At 40.1% G+C, this 23,842-nt stretch overlaps 1 protein-coding gene, 1 long non-coding RNA gene and 1 pseudogene across 2 annotated transcripts; 1 reads left to right on the top strand and 2 right to left on the bottom strand.

Annotated features, from left to right (window-relative positions):
* Positions 1-187: 187 nt before the first annotated feature.
* On the top strand, positions 188-13,540 carry LOC149098242 (uncharacterized). The gene is made up of 5 exons (XM_089277734.1): positions 188-951; positions 2,637-2,771; positions 7,029-7,112; positions 8,964-9,032; positions 11,086-13,540. Exons 1-5 carry the CDS (start codon positions 261-263, stop codon positions 11,478-11,480), a joined length of 1,374 nt encoding a protein of 457 aa, XP_089133860.1. The 5' UTR covers positions 188-260; the 3' UTR covers positions 11,481-13,540.
* Positions 13,541-17,212: 3,672 nt separating this feature from the next.
* Positions 17,213-19,982, bottom strand: LOC110050898 (uncharacterized; annotated as a pseudogene).
* On the bottom strand, positions 19,961-23,555 carry LOC149098243 (uncharacterized). Its single transcript, XR_016203669.1, has 2 exons — positions 22,680-23,555; positions 19,961-20,098 (listed from the first exon to the last, which is right to left on the bottom strand). It is a non-coding gene; the product is annotated as an uncharacterized LOC149098243 (long non-coding RNA).
* Positions 23,556-23,842: the final 287 nt, after the last annotated feature.

The following is a 23,842-nucleotide window of genomic DNA, read 5'->3' on the forward strand; positions in this document are numbered from 1 at the left end:
GTGACCAGAATTTTGGCGACAGTCTTTGCATATTTACCTTCGTTCATTTTCCAGATTCTAGACTTTATCTATTGACCGGTTTTGACTTTTATTTTGATCTATTTTTAACTGCGTGACACTGAAAACCAGCAATTGAAGCTCAATGAAACAAAAGTAACAATAGTTCTCGATTGGCGTCCTTAAACTACAAGTGTTTTGGGCTGTTTTCGACTAAAAAGTCAAAGTTCGTTTCGCTTGAGCTCGCTTGAGTTGAACACCACATGAGCGTGATGCCGGTTTGCTTGCTCCCTAGCAGTGCGTTGCTATGTGGTATCCAAGCACGTGATCAAGTCCTGCAAAGAGCCTATTTCCGGGTAAGAACTATGGCAGCTCAAAACCTTGAAGAGAACTTGCGAAACTCGATTTTCTCAATAGATGTCTCCAAAGGTCCGCGCCCTATTCCGGTAAGGAAAGGAACAGCTTGTGCGGTGAAAGCAGAAGGTTCAACTCGGGTTGTTTTGGTGACTTCTCGGAATGCGGCAGAACATGGCGGCAAGTTAAGTTCCACACGTTTTTGTGCTCGCGATGACGATGATGAGAATACCTTAGAGCCTCGTTACGTGGAAAAGTTCTGCTTTATCCCGCTTCAGACGACCCCGAAATACTCCTTGAAATTGGTGAACAGAAACAAGCTGCGTGAAACAAGGGAGAGACCAATTCAGTCCAAGTGTCTGTCATATACGTTCTTTGGAAACTCCTTCAAAACGTTGACTTGGGAATTCAATGAAGAACAGAAAACGCACGAATTGACGAAAGTGGATCCAAAGGGGGACCTTGTCACAAGTGCTTGTAGGGGATCCCCAGTCGTTTCAGCTCAAGATGAAGATCGTTCCGTAATAGGTGTCGTGGATTGTAGTTCAGATGGAGACCTCTATTTGATGTTCTTCAATGAAAGCTCCCTTGATATCGAAGGTAAGGATGAACATGTAAGCTTATGTGCATTTTAATCATGATACTCTAGACAGCTGCGGGGCATTTAGACTTGTGCCATATTGCATGGGATGGGGATTTTTATATAGACTCGAGTGTTTTACTGGAAAATACACCACTCGTAAAATTCATACGAAACCACATCCGGGACTCGAGTGGCGTATTTTCCATATCCTCACTAGTGAAATATTGATGAATTCACTGATATCAAGTTTGTCTCTTAAATTGTACTTAAACTCGTTGGTGTATCATTGAAATATCTTTAGGTCTTCCCCGAAAGTATTCGGCAATCTTTGGCAATCTTCGGCAATCTTCGGCAATCTTCGGTATTCTTTGGAAATTTTCGGGAAATGTTCGGCAACATTCGTGTTTTGGAGAATATTCGGACATCTTCGGAAAGTGGTCAAAAATCTTTGGAAAATCGTCTAAAACGTCGTCATTAGGATGCCTATAAAATAAAAAGAACATTACATGTTAGCTCGAAGATATGAATTTTATGTTCTCGTGGCAAGAACAATATCTCACGAGTGAGCACAGCTCACTTGTGAGATATTGTTCTTGACAGTTACTAGAAATAGGTGGCCAAAATGTCCCATATCATCCAAAATAAGCATGAAAATATGTACTTTACATGTAAGACTAGGTTTACACTAGTAGAGGAAATTTTTCCAGATTCATGATAAATCCGGAATGTTTTAGTACTAGATTGATTTTGCCTTTTACACACAAGTGGATGAATGCAAAATAATGAAGTCCCCGGTTTGGTCATGTCTCCGGCAATTTTGAATCTGGAATCTAAAGTGGGAACTTTGAATCTGAAAACTTTTGACTCCAGGGAGTTGTCATGTAGATGACTAGAGCTCTCGTGAATCTTGTGAGTTTGTGGTAGAATCAAAATAGTCACTGATGACTATTGATGGAGCTTGCTGGCTGCCTCATTCTGTTACAGGTCCAGGAATCACTTTTATAATAATGGGTAATGCCATATTCCTCAGAAACCAAAATTATCTGCCTTTGCAATGTTGACATCCTCCACACTTTATCGGAGACGATGATGATGGCTCAATCCAAAACCTTGACTTTTTTGTTTAAAACCAGATCAAATGCCTGGCGGGACATCATGATGGGCAACAATAGTGTGGTCAGCAAGTGGAAAGAAAACTTCAGATTGTCTCAACCTACCCCTAGCCACCTTTTTGGTGGCATTTTGTTTCTCATTTTCAAGGCAACAAATAGCTTATTAACCATTCCATCATGAATTTTCCAGGCCCGGAGTTGTTGTCGTGTGTTAACTGTTAGGAATTGGACTATCTTTTCAGTATAAATGCCCAGGAATCTGAATACTCTAAAATTGATGAATCTGGAAACATTTAGGAAACTGGAAATATCTCCCCTAATGTAAACCTAGTCTGAAACTTTCCTTCTTATCTTGGAGATTCATTGACCTGTACAGGAGACTGGGTGACTCCCAGATTATCTGGCATAGACAGCAGCATTAATTGGTGATGAATTGATCTTGGTCACATTGTTAAAATTTATATAATAATAATAGTAAAAATCATAATAATAATAATAATAATAATAATAGTAGTAGTAGTAGTGGTGGTAGTAATAATAATAATAATAATAATAATAATAATAATAATATGTGATTCAACTTAAAACAGATCTTAGAGTTGGACAGACAGATGAACCTGCATTTGATGTTACAGACTCACCTGCTATTCGACGTGAATCTACACCATCAACCTCTCCACCAGTGTGGGAACAATGCAATGCAGAAGGAAATAATCCTTCACCAGGTAGACAAGAAACAAGTTCATTTTAGATGTTTGGATGATATCTCTGCCTGATTGATAGTTGCCTTTATTTCTTGTAATGTGTAGTTCCAGAAAATATCCATACCCCCCCGACGGAAGGGATTGGAAATTCTGGGGGGTGGGGGGGCTCAAAGACCCAGGAATTTCTGGAGGGGGGAGGGGGGTTGTCTCAATGATTTGTTTTTTCCAGACCGGTCTCAATTTTCATACAGTTGTACGCAAAGTTTCGTTGTTTGCATTTTGCTACTCGAGTTGCAAATGCAAAAAAATAAATCTTGCTGATTTAAATCACAAAATGAAAATTCTTGTGCTGGTTAGGCTCGATATTTTGTCGCCACTAGAGTCCCATCATTTTCCCGAGTAGCGGCTGGTGACCGAAGCGCATGTGGTGTAAAGTAGACGAGTTAATCGTGACTGATTGAAAATATGTCTGTCGCACTTGACCAGGTACTTCTGTCACTACTATCTGTATCGTTTCAGCTGGAAGATTTTGTCGCATTTTTAAGCTGTCGGCAAATTGAAGAATTATTTTTCTCGTCGCTCATGCAACTTGTAGAACAAGATCAAGAGCAAAGGGTTGCGTTAGGCCCAGTTTAAATGTCGCAATTTACATGCACCGAATCTAATTGCTGAATTAAGTGCATGTAAAATGCGATGTTTAAATCAATTAAATGCGACATATTTCAATGAAATGTGAGTTCAGTTGAATATTTGACTGATGCAGTCAAATATACGACTGAAGTTCGACAGTTGATTTAGACAACGCATTTTACATGTGCTGAATCTAATTCATAAATTATGTTAAATTATATTTTACCCATAACTCCATAGTTTTGTGCTGCATGACATGCGCACAGCAAGCTGAAGGGAATTTTTCGCGACGGTTGCAGCAGGAGTAGTATCACATAGAAGGAAGGCTGTTGAGAATGCCAGTATGTGTGGTTCTTGCTTCACTCCGATCGTGTAATGTAGTTATGCAAAACCAATTTTAAAAACGCTTAAGTTTGGGCCTTTGAGCAAATACCGCTCTGTGCTACATGACATGCAGAGTAGGAAAGCAATATGGCAACTCTTGAGGATAATAGTGTGTGAGGTGGTTCTTACTTCCTTTCAGCAAAGTTATGTAGAAGATGGAGAATGAAGTCTATGAACTTGAATTTGACCAGGAGAGTGAAACGAAAATCAGAGTTTAAGAGGTAATGCACTTCCATCTGCATTATAAATTGCCCCATTTTGTTTGCTAGAATGGTGTTTGGAAGGTATGAATGATCTTAACGCAAAATGTGCTCCTTATCATTGTCAGCCGCTTTGGTGGGAAACTTGTAGCGGAGTCAGCTGGGAATGAACACGTCGCTAGCGCTCAGCAATTTTATGCGACAAAAAATGCGACGTTTAAATCAAATCAACCAAAATTATTAATTCAAGTCAACTAGAATTAGTATTTGATTCGGCACATGTAAAATGCGACATTTAAATTGGGCCTAAGGCCCAGTTCAGATGCCGAACTTTTCATGAGCTGAACCTAGTACGTTGGATTAAGTACATGAAAAGTTTGGCGTCTGAATCAGTTAAAGACAGCTATTTGAATTTGGAACGGCTCAGCCGTTCTTCCTGCCTAGTTCAGGCGGGAATTTCAGCTTTGAAACGGCTTTGATTCAGACGTCAAACTTTTCATGTGGCGAACCTAATGCATACACCTTGCCTGAAAACCTCTGATGTTTCGATGTGTTTTGGTTCAAACTGAATTAAGTTCGGTGAATTAAGCTCGACGTCTGAGTCAACAGGCATACTTTTGATAATTTGGGTCAGTCCAAATTTGAATTAAGTTCGGCTCATGAAAAGTTTGGCGTCTGAACTGGGCCTAAGAAAAATATTTGGCACTGCAACATGACAACCCAAATAACAGCGCAGCTGGGAGGCAAAAGAATGGCTAAGAAAACTTAACTCATTGGAAACGTTAAAAACAGTAAGATATTTGTTAAAGGCCAGGAAAGTTCTCATTTTCCAGCTTCCAAATAAAATTGAATCTTTCAGATATATACTTACAACGATTTGATCTGCCGAAATTTGATACAAAACATGCACTGAAAGTTATGTTGTTTTGATTGTATTGTTGTGCTTTAAACTGGTGCAGTGGAAAGCCTTTTCTTTTTCAGCATTTCTCTCTCAATGGTCTTGGAAATGAACGTTTTTAGTAACTGCTGTTTTATCAAAATTATGAAGCAGAATTGACAGTATGTACTATTAAATCTATAATTTTCATATCGCAAATTCTGCGATGTTCATCCTTGGGGTAGTCAACGTACCTTCTGGTGATGTGTTGGTCACAGTATCCACCAAACTTTTCGGAAAAAAAGGTAAGGATCAAAATTCGGTATCTTGCACTAAAAGAAGTTGCTTATTTTTGGTTTCCACAAGGAATGATAATATCTCCAGGGGGTGTGCAACAAAAATGGAATTTTCGGAGGTTAGGGGGGGTCCATTTTGTGAGCCGATTTTGGAAAATTCAGAGGGGAGGGGGATCGTAGGAAAAATTCTTCCATGGAGGGGGGGTATGGATATTTTCTGGAACTACATAATGTACATTTTGGTATCATACAACTCATCAGCACTGTACCTATCACCTCATCCAGGCTGTTACCAACAAAAATTTGGTCAAAAATGAAATACACAAACAAAGTAGTCTATGTGATGTCTACACACTCACAGATTTCTGTCTTATAAGTATGGCTTTTTCTATTCTCCAAGTAAACTGGTGTCTATCAATCTTTTTGCACACTTGAGTAATATTTGTGAACTGAGGTGCCAAATTAAAGATGATTTCCAGACCATACTGCACACTCTGGAGAGTTTGTTTGCATTTTTTGTTTTGTTTCATGTTAGACATCACAAAATGTAAACATTTTGCAATTACTTACATGAAGTAAATTTTAAAGTTTCAAAACAACTGCCATTATGGATGCAAAGTGGTAAAAGCTCTATGCTTCATTCTTCCTCATAACACTTAATGAAACAACTTCTTAGCTGTAAAAATCAATGAGGCTGTTGGAAAAATAATTTGAAAGGCCTCAGAGATAAGGTACATGTATGTGGTTTGTGATGAATAACATTGATTTGCATTTCATTGATTGAAACTTATAAATTTGTTTATGAACATTAGGGTGCTGAGACTGCGCCGTATGGACTGGAAATCATCTTCAAAATATGTATGTAAATTTACACGTAAAACAATGACCAGCGTAGCTGAACAGAAAGGTTATACTGTAGCGAACAAAGGAAGTCCTATCTAATAGCCCAGCTCTGGAGCTAGTGGATTTTGCAGTTAGGCTAATGGATTATTTCCCATCCAGAAATTGAAGTTTTGGAAATGAAATTTGAGTAAATTCAAACTTTTAATGTGTGCTAGTGGGATTTTTTTTCAGTCCTGTGAAAATGACTGTTTGTCTAGTATGTTGTACTTGTAGCTTGTCCAAAGGGCAAGCTGAAAAACTGATTTTCTCTTGCATCCTGAAGCCATGCACCATATCTGATTGTTTTTTTTGGCTCAGTTTCACTTTTCTTGGAGGAAGTAATATTACTTCCTATTACTTTAATATTGCTTACTTGAGCAATCAATCTAAGCAACTGCTGGTCATGCATTGCTTTGGAGCCATGTTATATGTGTTACTGTGAAATTTTTAAAGTCAAATCTCAGGCACGTTTAAGCTACAGAGAAAAAAAATTAGCATTTAAGAGATTAATCTTAGCCCTGGTTAATTTTTTTTGAGATGTGAAATTTCAAAGATTTGCGTAGAGAAGGCATGTTGGATGTGAATTGACTCCAAACAGTTAAAGAGCTAAGCTTAGTGAAACTCTTTGCATGGTGAAATTTTCAGTTCCGTGGGTGTAATAGTCACTTGTGAACAAAATGCTTTTCAAAAAAAAGTGCAAATTATCTGGTTGGCAAAAGCACCAATGAGCTCATACTTTCTTTGTAAAATTTTGAGTTTTTAAACACGCGTCACACAAAAAGTATTCAATACATCGGGCTCAAATTCTTTGCAGCAGATGCTACATGTATGCCCTTGCAATATTCAGAATTGAGTTTTTTGCAGCTTGATCAGAAACTGAATTGCTTATGTTAATGAAACAAATAATATTATTGTAATCAAGGATTCCCCTACAGTACTGTATACTCGAGTAATTTTACCAAACGAATTACGTACATATTAACTGAACTAGTATCCTTTGCTTGAGCAGAATCTAGGTTTGCAAATGATGTTCCCGGAGACGCCTCTTTATCAGCAGCTAGACGACGCCCTGAAGAAAATGACACACCACAAGGTACAGTACATGACATGCATAGAGTCACGCAGTTTCTATGTTGATTGGCACCACTTGAGATTTCCTTTTTTTATTCATTCTCTATTATCTGTACCTCAATTGCTTTTAGGTGCAAGGCCATTGTTTGGGTTCTTCGTTTATTGCTTTTTTTAGGCTACATGTAATTCAAAACACAACAACCAACCATTGTTTTTAATTTGCCAGATTTCCAAAAAGATAAAACATTATCAAAACTATTAACTTGATTAGGAAAAAACTACATAACTCAGAATAGTAAGAAAACTAAACAAGCTGATTATGAGTAGATAGAAAAAATATAATATACTTTACTACATGTAAATAATATGAACTGCAAATGTTACAGATCACTCAGTTTGATTACAGTACATAAGCAATGATCTTCTTGCAAGAGAGTGGTCACAGTGAAAATGTAAGAGTTTGCATGGGAAGACGTATTAGTTAACTTATTTTCGGAATGTATTCTGTGTTGCTTGTTTACTTAATTTGCTAAGTTGAGGCAATTTTTAATAGTAATTGGACCAAGTGGAGTACAATTACATGTAAGGCAGTCATTATACATTGAACTCACTATCTCTTTACTGATTTTCAAAATCAGTGCCTGTGACGTCATCTAGCTGCAGATTATACAATAATCTTGACAAGGGCATTCAAGGTCACGTTTAATCATGTCACGTATGACCGCGGTTCATGATTTCTAATGGTAATCGTGTCAAGTTCGTACGCTTTGTGTTTCTTGTCGTCAGTGAAGAAGTAAAAACACGACTTCCATTTTTTTTTTCATTCAATGTATAGTAAAACCGTTGTTAGATTCAGTTTTTGTGATATCCAGAATAATCAAGATCTTCGTAAGGGTTATCAACCTCAGCCTTCGGTTTCAGCTGATAACCCTCACCTCGAGCCCTAGCCTAAGCTCTCTAGCCCTTTGAAAGGATCTTTCAGTGGCTGTTGTCTATTTCATGCCAGCAACATTCGTCCATGTCAAAGACTGTTTTTTTTTTCAGCTTACGTTTTTTTTTTTTCTCGTCACACTGTTAAATAGTGCAAAAGGGCTAAGGTCTAAAATGGCGATAAATAGAGGAGTACCAACATAACGAGCCCTGCCTCCGAATAAGCAGCCTCTGGGGCTCGTTATTTTCAGGGATCGTTACTTTCGGGGGGTCGTTACTTTCATCGTGACTTTCATTACCAACAGTCAACCAGCATGCGACCGACTGTTGATCGCAATGTAATGGTCGAGATGTCGGCTGAGTGTTGACGGACATACCGACCAACTGTTGACTGATAGTGTCGACCAACGGTCTACCAACTGACACTCGGCCGACTCACGGTCAACATATCAGCGGATTCATCGACCGACACTCAGTCGCCATATCGACCGATAGTATCGACCTAGTGTCGGCCGACAGCTGCCTTAAGTATACATGATCGGGAAACATTAAGAAGGAGGCCATTAGAGTGTGCATAATTGATGTGCTAATCACGTGGATATCCTATTACAGGTATGCAATTACAAAAAGTTTAAACTGGATATCTGTAATTGGACACCCACATGATTGTGCCAAATATGTAACAAATGGCGTGCAGGGAACTAATCATAATCAAAATTTTGTTACGATTATAGCTAGAATTGCCTCAAATCAGCAAAGTAAACAAACAGACAACAACAAGAAAAGCAAAAACAAAAAACAGACTTTCACACAATACTTGGGCTTGGGCCACCTGTGGTGATATGTGTAGTACAGTAACATAATTATTCTTTATCGTACTGTACACTGTAGTTAACATGTACATGTAAGTTCGTAATTATTGAGAAATCACCTTGTTTCACAGCGAGTGAGATTCCTACAAGAGCATCTACTGCAACTCTGTCCAAAATACTGTCAGAGACATCAATACAAGGTAAAAACTATGAAAAGACTGACTGGGAAAAAACAAAAGGTCTCATGACCTTAAGCTTGGTTAAAACTTAGGACTTGCTTGGTACTTACTTCATCAAAATCAAAATTCTGCTTCAGTTACATGCATCCAATTTCAATCTGTAAGTACTTAGCTTGGGAGAATCCCAAGGGTCTAGATATTTATTTGCTATGAGTTATTTTTCAGAGTGAGAGAGCACCCTCGAAACTGGCCCAAAGTAAAAAATAAAGGTCTGTGGACTTAGGGTGCTTTTTAGTCCCCTCCCTTAAGTCATCACCTAGTCAATATCACCTTCACCCTTGCTCCCTAAAATATCAAATCAAGCATCATCTGAAAGGATCCAAATTCAAAAGAACAGCTATACAGTGTCACAGCATGTGCTGGGAATTGTTTTAACTCTGCAAAAATGCAAATGAGAGGGGGAATCAGAACCATCTGACTTCTGTAGGCTATTAACTAGCTGTTTTTTTCTATCGGTTTGGGAAAGCGCCTTATTTTGATGGAAAATCAATTTGCCAGAAAGAAGCTGAACTTGCTCTTACGGAAGACAAAAAGTAATAGACCTCCTGTGCGATCTTGCATTTACTGCTTGCAGAACAGATCATGAAATAATCACGTAGAGTTTGGAAAACGTTTCATGATTAAATAACATGACTAGGGTATTAGTGCTCGAAATCAGAAGATTCCACTGTAGAAATGTGCTTGTTTTCATGACGATTTCATGTGAAGATCGATGGTATAACATTAAAGTCACATTATGCAAAGCGGCTCTATGTGAAGTGAAGACAACCACTTCAAATCACATGCTGTGGGTATGGTGGATTCTAAATGACACAGTGGTGACATGTAAATTGCCTTTTAGCTCAATGGGAATTTTCCATTTCTGGAGAAATAGGAATACTTTTGCAAGCAAACTTAGCATATGGCGTGTGGCAAGAGATTACATTTCATATTTGAATTTGCAATTTTATTAAGACAAAAGTCGTGAAAATTAAGTCCCATGAAAAGAAGTGGCAACAAAATAAGCAGCATTGACTATTTCTGGCTTTCAAGTGACACGATCGCTGCCATATTGGAGGTTATTAACAACATATTTCCAATAAGCTTCTTCTGTTTATATCACCAACGTACATGTATGCACCACATCTTTTTCATTTCTGTCTCTTGGGATTGGTTTCAAAATATCGATTCTAATTGCACCTGGAAAAGTTACTCTTTTATAATAGCATAGAATATTGCTAAAGGATTACCATCTCTGTTGATCTGTTTTGCAGTCAATTTCAGTTGCAACATTTATTTGATTTATCATTGTATCTTTAAGTTTGAGTTTCTAGATTGTGTTCTCCGTAAAGGGGATCTCATTAACCCATTGAGGCATGTGCCGGCTGTAACCAGCCGTGACGAATGTTGGCCTTTGTTCCACTTCTGACCTCATCACTTTTCACCAAATGTAGCATTACGTATTTTCAAGTTCTGCAGGAGGAAAAGATCTTTCCAATGACACCCTGATCAGAGTGACTGGATCAAATGACCCTGAAATATGCACGAATTTGAGTGAAAATCTCGTAGCAAAATTTCCCTCGACTACACTTGGCTACTCTGTGGCAAGATCAGAATTGCCTGTCACGATGATGCTTTCTTGGGAATTCATAAACTAAAAGCAAGCCCAGTAGAAGGTTAACCACTGCAGCCAAAAAAATAAGGAAAGGAGAAAAAGGAAAGGCGTAAAAAATTTTAAAAAAATGAAAAGCCTTAGACGTAGGTCACTTGCTCGTCCAATCTTGAAATGTTAATTTCTGCACATGCCCAACCAAAAATTCTAGTGGAAGAAAGGCATGCTCTCGTGTTACAAATGTCTTTTTGAGTATTCTGGAGCTAATTTGGCTCATATCCAGGCTGAAAATGGGCATGGGTGAAAATGGGTGTCAATGGGTTTATAAAACTGGGGTTAGCATGCGAGCAGACTCACCTTTGAGTCTCATGCGCGCAGCAAAGAAACAATCAACAATCCTTTAACCTTTTTTTCTTTATGCAGAAACTGCTCAGGCTGAAGAAAAGAAATGGTCCAAAGAAAGGCCATCCGAAGAATTCCAATGCATCTGGAATCGAGAAGTGCAGAGCGTAAATGAATTTCAAGATTTGTTAACCGCTGTTCTCAAGATTAATCTGGACCCCAAGAGAGAATTTGGAGGTGACTATCGTTCCTTAGCAGGGGTATTTAGAAAAGACATGAAGTATATTTGGTATTTGGAAACCGCATCAAGCCCTACTGAACGGTTGCTGAAAGATTGCCGGCCATCTCTGGGGTATCTAAGAGATATGCTATTGAGTAAGGAGGTGGGCCGACGAGACGTTGCTAAAGAAATGACAGCTTGGGTTGAGAAAAAGCTGGAATGTCATTGTTCAAATTGTGGCTTCTCTCTTCGGTAAGACAAAGAGTTACTTGAATGTTTGAAAACTCAGTGCCCAGTTTTTTGAAGGCTGATTAGCGTTAACCTGCAGTTACATTTTAATCTAGGTTTTTTTCTCCGTTAATTTTCTCTATTCTTTTTAGAGCAACAATCATCAAATTGAGGACAAAAAAATTAAACTTAATTTGCATTTTAAGCTTTCACATCTGAATTCAAATTTCGCACTAACCTTGGGTTATATAAACCCAGCTTTGAACAACCAAGCCAGATAATGGAAGTTATCTCTGTTAGGAGGATGACTTTGGTGGCAAATCAAAAAAGTCTGTTGCGTCAGGAGCCCATTACCCGGAGCCTCCATCTACTATACTAACCCTGTCAGTTTTGAGCCAACGCTTTCCCGTATCTTTCTATTGTTAGAAACAGCTCTTGTGGGAGTTTTCACACGATACCCGAGCTAAGACCATTCTTTGCACATCGAAGACTGGGATGCGGATCCCCTTTGGCGACTATTTTCAATTGCTTTTTTTTTATTTGGAGAAACAAAATATTTCGTGGGAAACTAAGAGATACCTCTGCTAATTGTAAAAAACAGAATGACACGGTAAAGGGTTGACCCTAGGTTATAGTACGTATGGAGGCTCTGGGTGATGGGCTTCTGGTTGTGTCTGTTGACAATGCGGCTGACACAGATCTGAAAGACAAAAAGTGGGTGCTCAATATTTGCTTAAGCTGGAATTTTGTTCATTCCAGATAGTACTGTACAAACTTGGTTCTATGTATCTTACAGACTTTGTAATAATTCGATCTTTGCTGAGGTCTAACTGTTCAATTCCAGTGTGAACAAAGATATTTCATAATGATACGTATTATGGCTCAGAGATGACGTAGGGCTTATTGAGAGTAGTAAGGCCTGGTTCACACTAGCGACATAACATAGCGGCATAATGACATAACAGCATTATTGCGTTTGTTGGTAATGTGGACATGGACATGTACTCTTTTTATTTTAAACTTATTTTTGTTCATTTAATTTCTAACAGAGTGAGTACAAAAAAATATATATTTTTTTGTTTTTTGTTTGGCATTATAAGGAAAAGATCAATTATTTTTCTTTTATGTCATTACGTTGTATGTTGATGCTGTTATGTTGCTTTTATGTCATCATGTCAGGATGTTCACACTGCAAACTTAATGATATAATGTCCTTCTTATGTCATTATTTATGTTTATATGATTATATCACTAATGTAAACTACGTAGGTTTTAGGGGTGGTTATTTTTGAGGTGAGAGCAGGCAAATCTTTGTGAATTTGTGATTGGCATTTCTTTGTGGCCCATAACTCACGATAAATCCCTCTACTGATTGTGATTACTACATGAAGTGTGTATATTTTCCAGGAATCTTGACATCACATTAATTAATAGAAAATGCAAAAATTCAGCTTTGTTAAAGACCACCCCACCCCCAATCATTCTCTCATGTCTGTTTTAAATTCATGAATAGCATTAACAACAGGGTTGCCACGGTCAGGGAAAAGGCAGAAAAATTAGATTTTATTCAAGGTCAGGGAAACGTCAGGGAGTTTTGTATCAGGTCAGGGAGTTTCTAAATCCCTGTTCAAAGTCAATGAAAAGTCAGGGAATTTTATCTTAAGGTTGCCGCAAATTATTTTATTAGGTGTTTTTGTGTACACAAGGCAATTTTGTTTTAAACATTATCTGAGCCATCCTTATTTTTGTTGATTCACGGCGAGAATAGTCATCATGCAGGGACAGTGAAAATGACTTTACAGTCTGAGTGAAAAGTCAGGGAAAAGTCAGGGATTCTTTTGCTCCGGTGGGTGGCAACCCTGAACAGTGTAGATCAAAATATAAATTGTGTACATTAAAAATGCTGTCTATGTTTCTGCTTCGCACCTCTGGTGTCTAAACAAAGCTAAATAAATTAAACAAGTGTAGGATAAGATATTTTGACAACGATTTTTTGCATTTTTATTTTTATTTTTCTGTCAAAACATCTCTTTTTAAAAGGAATGAGTACAGAAATATTAATAAACTAATAACTTGTTCAGTTTTCAATTCCTTCACATTTTTCTTCCCCTCCCCACCCCGCTGAATTCCTCTGTCCAAGCCTTCCTGTGTCCCTCTCTCTCACTTTACGTCGCTCCTTTCCTCATCTTTCCTGGCCACATGTAAGTCTGTCTTCTGCTCGCGCCGAACTGCATGTTTTTTTTGCTTTGCCGTACTACATCTTGCCAAAATTTGATCCACGACTTGACCAGCCCCATCAAAAGAAAATAGGTAACTTACTTCACGTGAAACGCTGGGAGCAAAATTTGATAATCAGCCAACCACATTACAGACATCCAGACAGACTTCTGTGGTCAGACTGTAACTGCTTAGTTCTTTTTCGTTTATATAGATCTCGTTTTCCTGTTCAGCACTACGGAAAATTATCGCTGTAGCCATTTTGTCAATTTTCTATGAGTTTTCAAAGCTCGTAAAATTGGATTTTTCCATGTCCAAGACTAAGGAATATTAAAGGAGAATGGAATGAGTTGACTTGTGATGTCATCCTGGTTAATAACACTGTTTTGCTTCAGTAGTAGGATACTGTATGTCCTGGGGGGTACTCCCAGAAAAGTTGGGTGGGGGTGTGCGGTCCAAAACCCTTACCCTATTTATGACCAAAATCTGCGATTTTTCCTACCCTATTTATGACCTGGCCAAAAATTCGATACCCTCTTTATGACCATTGCGGCTGGCGCATTTGCCCTAAGTTTAAGTTATGAAGGGCTTTTGTTGACGTTCTGATTGATAGTGATGAAAAAGTAGCTTCTTCTAAGGAACGTACCCAATTCAAGACTAGAGTGCTAAAACCATACCCTATTTAAAACCAAAATGGCCAAAATCGATACCCTATTTGTGAGCAAAACGACTGAAAAACCCTACCCTTTGGGGCAGCACATTCCTATATAGCCCATGTAAGGGAGTACCCCCCCCCCCCCCTCCGGGCTGTATGTGCGAAGATGAGAGTGCAAATCGTTGCTGAACGCAAGGAAGGAGTGTTGCTGGAAGCTGTAACAATGACAGTTAGCTCAGGAGAGTATTCCTTTCCATTCAATGCCTCTATCTGGATGGTACTTGTCCAGAACCGAGAAACACCCCGGCTTAAGAAGTGGGTTGTTCTGCACGAAGTCATATCGAAAGTAGGAGCCATCGAGGAGTTCTTCGATCTTGGGTTCGCCCTACTGTTGAAACAGATATTTTGATCGCCTGGATATTCTTCTCTAGCTTCGAGTGGAAAGCTCGAAATTCTGAAGGTAGGTAGGACATGAATTTGGGAAAAGACGGGCGTCACGCAGACGTTCATCTTCCAGCCATGTTCAGTAATATCGTGGACCAGGCCTAAACATAACTTAAGAGGGATTAATTTAGGTATAAGGCGTATATGGGGGATTTACTCTCTTACCTTGATCTTCTCGTGAAGCTGGTCAGTTCAGCTGCTCGCGGTGGTGCAGTCGCTCTACCTTAGAGCGTGACGGCTAAACGACTTTTAACGCAAAAAATGGAGGGACTGCTCACAACCTAGATCCAACACTTCCGATTTGTACAACTCAACGAAGGAACTATAAAGACCCTGTGTTCGAGGCACTAGTGCAATGTTCCTTTACAGATACTTTAACCATTAACCTTTAGTTAGCGTAATTGTCCATAGCTCGCTAATCCGGCTATGGTGGTCAGCAGCGTGCTCAGGTGACAGATTTACTGCTGGCAGTGTGTTTTTCTCTCGAAATTCAGCAGGGTAATGAGGGAGGCGCTTTAGCCTAAAGAAACAACAACAACAATAAGGAGAATGGGACGAGGCATGGGTGCGGCACGCCTTCTTCCCTACTCGACCACGGTCATACCGCCCTTTTGCATTCTCGATGACTTAACACTCGTCTTAAGTGAAAACCCAGCTACCAGCAGTCTATTCGTGTATCTGATGACAAAACTTACGCCGATCGCAACTTACGTACCTACGAGGGGCAGGATCTTAGGTTAGAAATGGTCCGCCATACGGTGTGATGTTATTCACTGGATGTGTTTTATTTCCTACGCAAGACTGCACCTCAAAAGTGAATGACGATTTGCCTACGAAAGGTTAGCTATACTAGACGGCGAGCAGTCCCTCTCGTGCGTGACGCGAAAGAAAACCGCGAGAAAAACATTGGCCGTGCGAACTCCTGGGGGCGAGAAGCACACGCACGTTTCGCACCCAGGATTTCACGCGACCATTTTTTCCTCACGGTTTATTTAAGGTCCCGCTCGAGGGACTAAGCAAAAGAGGACTGTTCGTAGTCTAAATTATAGATAAATCATCCACAAATAACTCGAAGTCAAGTGCTCAAGATCTACATCAGACAGCTTAATTCAATCAACCAATCTTTATTTGAACTTTATTTGCCACAATGGTCTTTTAAGAGGGGGGCGTAAGGGGGGTCCGAAAACCGCCAAACCGCCTAAAAAAACGTAAAAAACCGCAATACCGCATGGAAATTTACCACCGAAACCGTAGTTACAAATGTGCTACGGTGCCGTCATCATTACTTCTAGTTCGCCATTCCATTAGAAATACGACCTTATTCAGTTTGGTAAAGGTGTATGTTAATGTTAATCAACGTATGATGATCGCACTCATAAAATATACTGTAATAATTGACACAAGTCCGTGGGACTGACTTCGTTATGCTGCTATGGAACTAATCTAAGTGCGCTCGCGCACGCACGAATATTGCTGAGTTACCCAATTGAAAAACATCGATGTTTACGACTTCAGCACTGGAAACCACTCGAATGTTACACAACGCAATCTTTCCGCGACTTTATTGTTTGGTGAAAATTCGTCAAGATGCTAGTTTTCAAGCTCAAATAGCCCGAATACGAGCTCGGAACTTCCATTTTATGTCGCAATTCGACTGAATCAACCTTAAATTTCATTTAAAATTTTCCAAGAAGAATTTTGAATGATCCGAAGACAACGTAGTCAGCCCCATGAAGTGTTCAGTAAAGCAAACGATTGTTGAAGCGTATAACTCTCCAGAAGCGAGTTGTTGCTTCCAGAAGAAACGTCGCCGAGCTTCCAATCTCTCCTTGAAGTAACATTGTCTCTTCCCGACCATCCTCATAACCACTTCATCTTGCTGGGCAGACATTGTTCCGCACGAGGCCACGGCAAATACTGTAGGAAATCCGAGCGAAAGATTCCCAGTCCGGAAAGCCAACAAGTCCACGTATCGTTGGATAAAAGGGTTAATCATACCAATTATTTACTGGAAAAATCAGAAATTACAAACAGCAAAGCTTGCTTGCACAACAATGGACCCTTGCAAAACATAAACAAGAGATCAAAAGTCATCGGAAGCGTCAGGATCCGAGTAACAACTGTCATAACTGGAAAGCGCAGACGGCTGCAGACTCTTTTTTACCGATTACCGCGATCGAAAATTTATGAAAACCGCAAACCGCTTAGTCTTATTAAACCGCAATACCGCAGGTTAAAATAAAGATTTCCGCAAAACCGCACCAAAAATAACGCAAAACCGCATCACCGCAAACCCTTACGCGCCCCCTCTTTTAACAAACGCTCTATTCATTGTCGATCTATGGAGTAAAAGCTCTCAGTAAACCCTGTTATAATCGATATCATCTGAGATATCATAGGATATGACTGCAGAACAAAACAAACGATGTTCAATAGTATCTAAATTAATCTACAAGACAAAGATCTTTATTTCCACATAGCATGCAATTTTTCAAACAGAGCTGTAAAATGTGGATACTGCAAGGTTTTACATATCTGGGAGCAAGACAAACGTCCACACTTTTCACAATTTCACCAAGATTCACTCTTCAGAATCACTGCAACACAATTCCTTAGCGAAAAGATTGGCCAAAAGAAAAAACCTTTTGTTGTCTGGTACACCTTCAAATAGACAATTCTCATTGGCTAAAAAGTCTTATCAATTTGTTCAATCAGATTACACGCCTAACACTCTAAATACTCAGCAATAAATTAACTAACACGCTGAGGTAAATATGATACGACAGTTGTGTTAATACCCCATGACACTGTGTTGTTTTTGTTATCAACATGCATACTGTATTACAACCCCCTACAAGCTTCGTTCTGTTTCAAGACGATTTAGCCACAAAGATGGGCAAATAACTACAATAAATCCAGATAATTAAAAATAGCCGAATGAATTACAAAAGGAAAAACAAAATACCTGAAGCTCATTACATCTGTAAATTTTCCTTCGATATAGCCCTGCATATTAACTAATGCCCCAATGTACAGAATCTTAACTAACGTTCCTGAACCTGTAAAACCATCGTATCTAGTCATTTTCAGACAAAATACGAACTCAAGGAAACGTTCGATTAACTGCTTCGTTTCCATTATTACACATGCTCGTGCTACGAAAACATGCATTTAAATTTAACGTTTATTGCAATTTTGAGCCGAAGGCAGGAGCTCAGAGCCCATGATGGACATGATGGGCTCCTAGCCGAAAGATCTATACCGCATAAACGAAAACTTCTTCGAACCGTTCATTTTTCTCTGACATGTTTCTGGACTAGGTGGAAAAATACTGGCTGAAGCTTCCCTAACAAATTCTAATTAGCTCGTTCCGAATGACTGAACAAGTGCTCGGAGAAAATAGCTACCGATGTGCATATTAATTATAAGCGCCTTTAAATGTCTTGTCCTTGCCTAAAGAAGTTTCCAATTCCCCTGACAAGCAGCCATAACAAGGAGTAAATAACGAATATAAAGGTCTTAACATATATTCCTCGCTTCCCACATTTCATGCCAAAAGCAACGTTCTTAACAGTAGTATTAAGATGGTTTTAGAAGCGAGTCATGACATTTCTTTAAGAGTGTTTTTGTGCTTGTGAGGTTACTAAAATTTCTCGGAAAACCAGACTCGCGATTTCAATTGATTAACGTAAAAATAACAATCTAAACTCACACATGAAATCACAGTTCAATGTTCCGGCACAATCCTCACTCCTATTTGTGTGCGGGATGTACTTTCGCAATTTTAGCTTTAACTGGAATATTGTCTGTATCCAGACCGGGTGTTTGACCTCGCGTATCAAACTCGACGTTCACTTCAGGGCGGAATATGAGACAATGCGTGGACCCACCAAAATGGAACATACCGAGCTGATCGCCCTTCTTCACTCTATCCCCTACTTTGACAGTGATGTCGTTGGAAGACACTTCTGACATGCCGATTGAGACGAAACACATCAAGCCAATGTCAGGATTGTCAGCTTGAATGTAGACAATTCCTCGGGCTGCTACCTGGGCCAGGTATCCTTGTGACATGTTGGGTGATGCAGGGTCATCCCTGATGTTGTGGGTTTGAGAGTAATAGGAACCATCCACGAGTTCTGTTTTGTAAATGGTTCCCGACACTGGGCTGTGCCATCGGTGATAACTGGTGGCGCTGAGGAACGCTTGGTAGATGGTTCCGCCATAAAATTGCTTGGCCAGGTCACTCATGTTCAGGATGAAATCCAAGGAGTACCTTTGCTTCTTTATCCAAAAGTAGTCCCTCTTTTTCACGGCTTTAGATATCTTGAACGGCGCCGACTCACAGGCGTTCGCAACAATGGAATCATCATCTGGAGATTCTACCCGACGGATTCCTGGGCGAAACTCTCTGGTGAAAAAATCATCCCACGATTTAAAACCGTAATGCTCTGCCTCCGGGTTGCATTTGAACTCTTTAGCAAAGTTCGGCATTGCTTCCATTGCATCGTGGCCAAACCAACCATGTCGGGGATCCTTGCTCAAAACATAGCAAGAGTCTGGACTTGACAGGAACTCTCCCCAGTAATTCAGAATATTCTTGAACAATCGGTTGATTTTGTCGTTCAGGAAGGCAGCAAATCCAGCAGTCGTAGCCATTGGCCAGTTCAAGATGACATTGATGGGGAAGCCAACCAAACCAGTCTTGTTAAACTCGGGGGCTTTTGTCATGATGCAGTCGATGATTATAATCATCAATTGCCAGGACGGGATTTTTGTTCCTTCTGAAGTGTGTGGGAGAAGATACTGCTGCCAGAACATTTGATGGAAGAACATGTTGATCTCGGGATCGGAGAGTATCGCATCCAACAAATCTTGAACTGGTTTATGTAGATTGAGGTCTTTAACTTCTGCCGCGATAGTTGCTGCTCGAAGTCCAGCCATGGCGCTTTCTTCATTTTCATCTGGTGGATGTATACCCGTTATCAAATCTAACTTATCTTTGGACTTAACTTTGACTTCCTGAATCAAATTGGCTAACCATTCGTCAGTAACTTTCCTGTCGGAAGGAAGCCATTGCCCAAAACGATATGGCCTGCTGCTCATGTTAGTGGTGCGTGTGTTTCGCTGCTCGTTTTGCTGTGAAATGATATTCTTCTCTCCAGTTTGTCTACTTTTAGGTGCAATTTTGATTATTTGCACATGCGCAATTGATGCTGTAATGAACGTGCAGTAATTTCTGTTATGTGATTCAAAGTAGCCTTTGTTCGCCAAAAGACCCCATAAGTTTGTTTTGTTTGATATTTGTCTGCATGCAAGACCTCTAGGACCTAAAAAAAAGATCAAAGTTATGTGATAAGATATTTGGGTTGATACTTGCTGTCAGCAAGTGTCAACACTAGTTGTATCAAAAGTGGGTGTTCTCAAGGTAATAATAATAATAAAAAACCCTGGAAACATCAGTGCAGTGACGGCGTGGGGATTACAATAAAACTATATATGCGCACAAGTCACGTCTTGGCATGCCAAGTGTGAAGAATCGATTTTTTTTAGCGTTTAGACGGAATGATTTGACAATGTCACTCCAACTTTGCTTATATTTTACAGCAAATTTAGACAATTTAGAGGGCATTCAAAACCCCCCGCTTCAACTGCAATGGAAATATTTACCATTCGTCGAATTAGTAATATAAACATGAAGTTATGTTAAATAAACATGATAAATCTTTACACTTCATCAGATCAAGCAACTTCATAATTTTGTTCAGTGTTTCAAATTATGGTAACATCTTAAGCCGCACTTAAAGCAATTGTGTATGATTGTTAACCGAAAATAAAATGAAGACACCCCCACGAAGTTTCATACTCCTTGAGCAATTTTCATTCCCTAGTTAATTGCGGTTTTCGTGGACGTAGACTTTGAAAATTCCAATTCTCCAAACGAAACAAAACCTGTTTGTAATGTACTTGACCCTACAAACCAAGAACGGCCTTTCAGGCACCGACTTGTCTAGATCCGTGTTCTGGAACGCCTAATCTATTCAGTGATGAGGTTACGGCCTGATGCATCGTTTGCGTTTGCTCCGCCAGTCAACAAAAACAACAAGCTTAAGCTTCGTTTCGCCCATTCGACCCTATTTAGCCATTCAGTCCAATCCAGTGTAGATTTAATTGTAGATGACATTGATGATTACATATTGCCTGTATCCAAATTGCTGAATTTACCATTGCGTTCCCACACTTACATTCAAGTTTCCGCTCGACAGGGAAATAATTACTGTAAAATTCCGGCTACAAGCACTGGGCTTTAACAACTTCGACAACTTCATAAGGGGGTTTAAGTGGCCTTATATCCGGGGGTGGAGGGGGAGGGAAGGGGGGGGGGCTTATTACTGGTTTACACAAAACGTTTCAAAATTAGCTGATGCCGGACGAAATCCAGCGTTACTGAAAGACGTTATATCTTCTTGGTAACAAGAATCACAAGGCATATACGCAAATCACAAGAGGTCATTATCTGAAGATTCCTTAGGCTGGTATGAAACAAGAAAAAGTAAAGTTATGTGAAATGATATCGTTATTCGATCGTGAATGACGTGACACGTGACTGAACCCAATAGATCGCGACGGAAAGACCCCATCAGCTGTTTTCCCACACCGAAGTATGTTGTTTTTAGTGTACAATAAGTCATGTGAACGTCATGCAGTGGTATGCAAATAAGTGGCTCTGTATTCTATGTAGTTTAGAGAATGCCAGCTTATAACACACGCCCACTACGATGGAACCTCAGTACGCCGCGCCCTTTTCAAATCCAAACCGAAACCTATACAGTGTACACACATATATAGTGAGGGTTCTGGCACAGCACTCACGCAACACAGTGCAAGCACAACGCTACTCCTCATCTGAAGATTCGGAGTAGCGTTGTGCTTGCACGGTGTTGCGTTCGCTTGTGACCAGAACCCTCACTATATATGTGTGTGTGTGTGTGTGTGTGTGTGTGTGTACGAGAACAGCAGTTGTCGAACCAAATTTTCGACAACCAATTTTCGACAAAGGCACAGTGTTGCGTGAGTGCTGTGCCAGAAATATATGTGTGTAACGCAACAGCACAGCAGTAAAATTTGGCGAAAAAGCGGGTCCAGCGAAGCTGCAACGTCTGTAATCAATATGCGCGGATGTGCCCTTCACTAGTATATACAAAAAATGTGTCAGAATTTTTTTCCTATTGGAGAGTTATATGCACAGTGTATACGCCGACATGGCTGCCGCAAGATATTCGTCCGATGTTCAACTTTCTGAGGCCATTCAAAACCTCCCTCCAGAGATTCGTGAGATGATTCTCAAGGAGTATCTCGCAATAAATATAAAGGAAAAAAGGAAATGGGCTGGGACGAGGTACATGACGAGATTGAAGAGGCACCCATCTGCGAAAAACGATCAAGAATTGTGAAGGTCATGTTTTGCAGTAAATGCAACTCCTGTGGCCTAAAAGGCCTCTGTTACGAGTGTTATAAAAACGGAGATAAACATTATCTTGACTACCACGTGTATGACAAGAACGAATACGCCGAAATCTTTCAGAAATTTTACTGAGAGGCGACAAGTGTCACAAAAAAGGGGGGGAGGGGAAAACCTTTTTAGCCAGTCAAGGCAGCTGTAACAAAATGGCGGCGGTGTATTTAACAAAGTTTGAAATCGTAGTAGACATTCCCTGTTTCCACTGACAATTTAGCGCCAAGATTCCAGATGAAGTTTGTTTTTTCCCTTTTCTCCATTGCGTAAAACAACGAAGACGGCGCCCATACCAAAAAGGTTGAACCGTTCTCTTTTTCGAATTTTAACACAACCGAAGGTCCGTATTTGTTCCGGCCTTGGTTGTACAATGCAAGGACTCTGTACGTACCCACCTCAATATCACGCCATCTGAGCGTTTCTTCTGGCTCTTGAAAGTCTTCGAGAGATGGCCAGTCGCGCTTGTCGGGTGGAGGTGTGTCAACAACATCGAAAGCTTGTCCACGATCCATCGTAGAATACCAAATATACGCATCTCTTCAACATGAAATTCACATAGCATTATCTGCCTCAACCATAGCAGTGACGACCTCGCGAGTAATATCACGAGCCTCTTTTTGCCACTCAGGAGTGAAATACTCGTGGGCAAGAAACGCAACCAAGTGGAAGCAGACAATCATGTTCTTATTACATGCAAATGAAACCGTCTGTTTCTAAAAGTCAGTTCGAAGCGGGAGGGTTCGTGATTTTTTTAATCATCTCTGATTCAATTCTGCCGCGGATGTCTATCTCCAGTTTCTGGACATCAACATCAGGAAGCTTTCTCGTTGATGGCTGGCGAAGCATTCTTGCACGGACCTGATCTTTCAGAAAGTTATACTGATGAAACTCGGAAAGGATTGTGTCGAACTCGTGGGAAAACACTTCGTTGTTGTTCAAAGCGTTTGACAGAAGTCTGTTGACGGTATCCCGCTTGGCAACGGGGAGCGTGGTAATCTCTTGATGCTTCTTGATCTTCGAGTCGAGCTTTTTGCTGGCGACAATCAGCCCCGACGAAACGAGAGCGAAGCACCCACCAACGCCGCCAAGAGGAACAGCTGCCGGCAGGCCAACCACAGACAGAGCGGAGCCAAAACTCGCGCTGGAAAACGCTGCGGAGAGAACGCTGGAGCCTGCAGCGCCCCAATTAACGAACTTTCTCGCGCGTTTGTATTTTTTGGCAACGAGGCGATAGTGGTGGACCTCACCGGCCAAAGTGTTGGAAATCTCGTTGACCTTCTGCAAGTGGAAATTTTGAGAAGGCTCCGCCAGCGCCGGATATAGTGGCTCGGCAGGCGGCGCGCTTGGTGGCAACAGATTTGCCGAAGACATTGCGTATATATAGAAATTTAATTTAACTCTAATTCAAAAGGTCTAGATAGCAGCAGACATGTAAAGATTTTAAGGAAAACGACCAATTTTTTAAGTTTGCAAGACATGTTTCGACAGAGCTTCTGTCATCTTCAGTTGAATGAATGATTACAAAGCAAGTTGAATAATAAGTAGGCAAAAATGCTAA

This window comes from Orbicella faveolata, unplaced genomic scaffold (genome assembly GCF_042242905.1).
Source record: "Orbicella faveolata isolate gen_17 unplaced genomic scaffold, um_ofav_v1 contig_46, whole genome shotgun sequence".
NCBI lineage: Eukaryota > Metazoa > Cnidaria > Anthozoa > Scleractinia > Merulinidae > Orbicella > Orbicella faveolata.

Bases quoted from the DNA above. Each gene is read 5' to 3' on its own strand.
- LOC149098242 (XM_089277734.1), top strand. From the start codon at position 261: ATGAGCGTGATGCCGGTTTGCTTGCTCCCTAGCAGTGCGTTGCTATGT. The intron at 952-2,636 runs GTAAGGATGAAC...AACTTAAAACAG, and splicing joins AAGCTCCCTTGATATCGAAG to ATCTTAGAGTTGGACAGACA. The intron at 7,113-8,963 runs GTACAGTACATG...CTTGTTTCACAG, and splicing joins AGAAAATGACACACCACAAG to CGAGTGAGATTCCTACAAGA.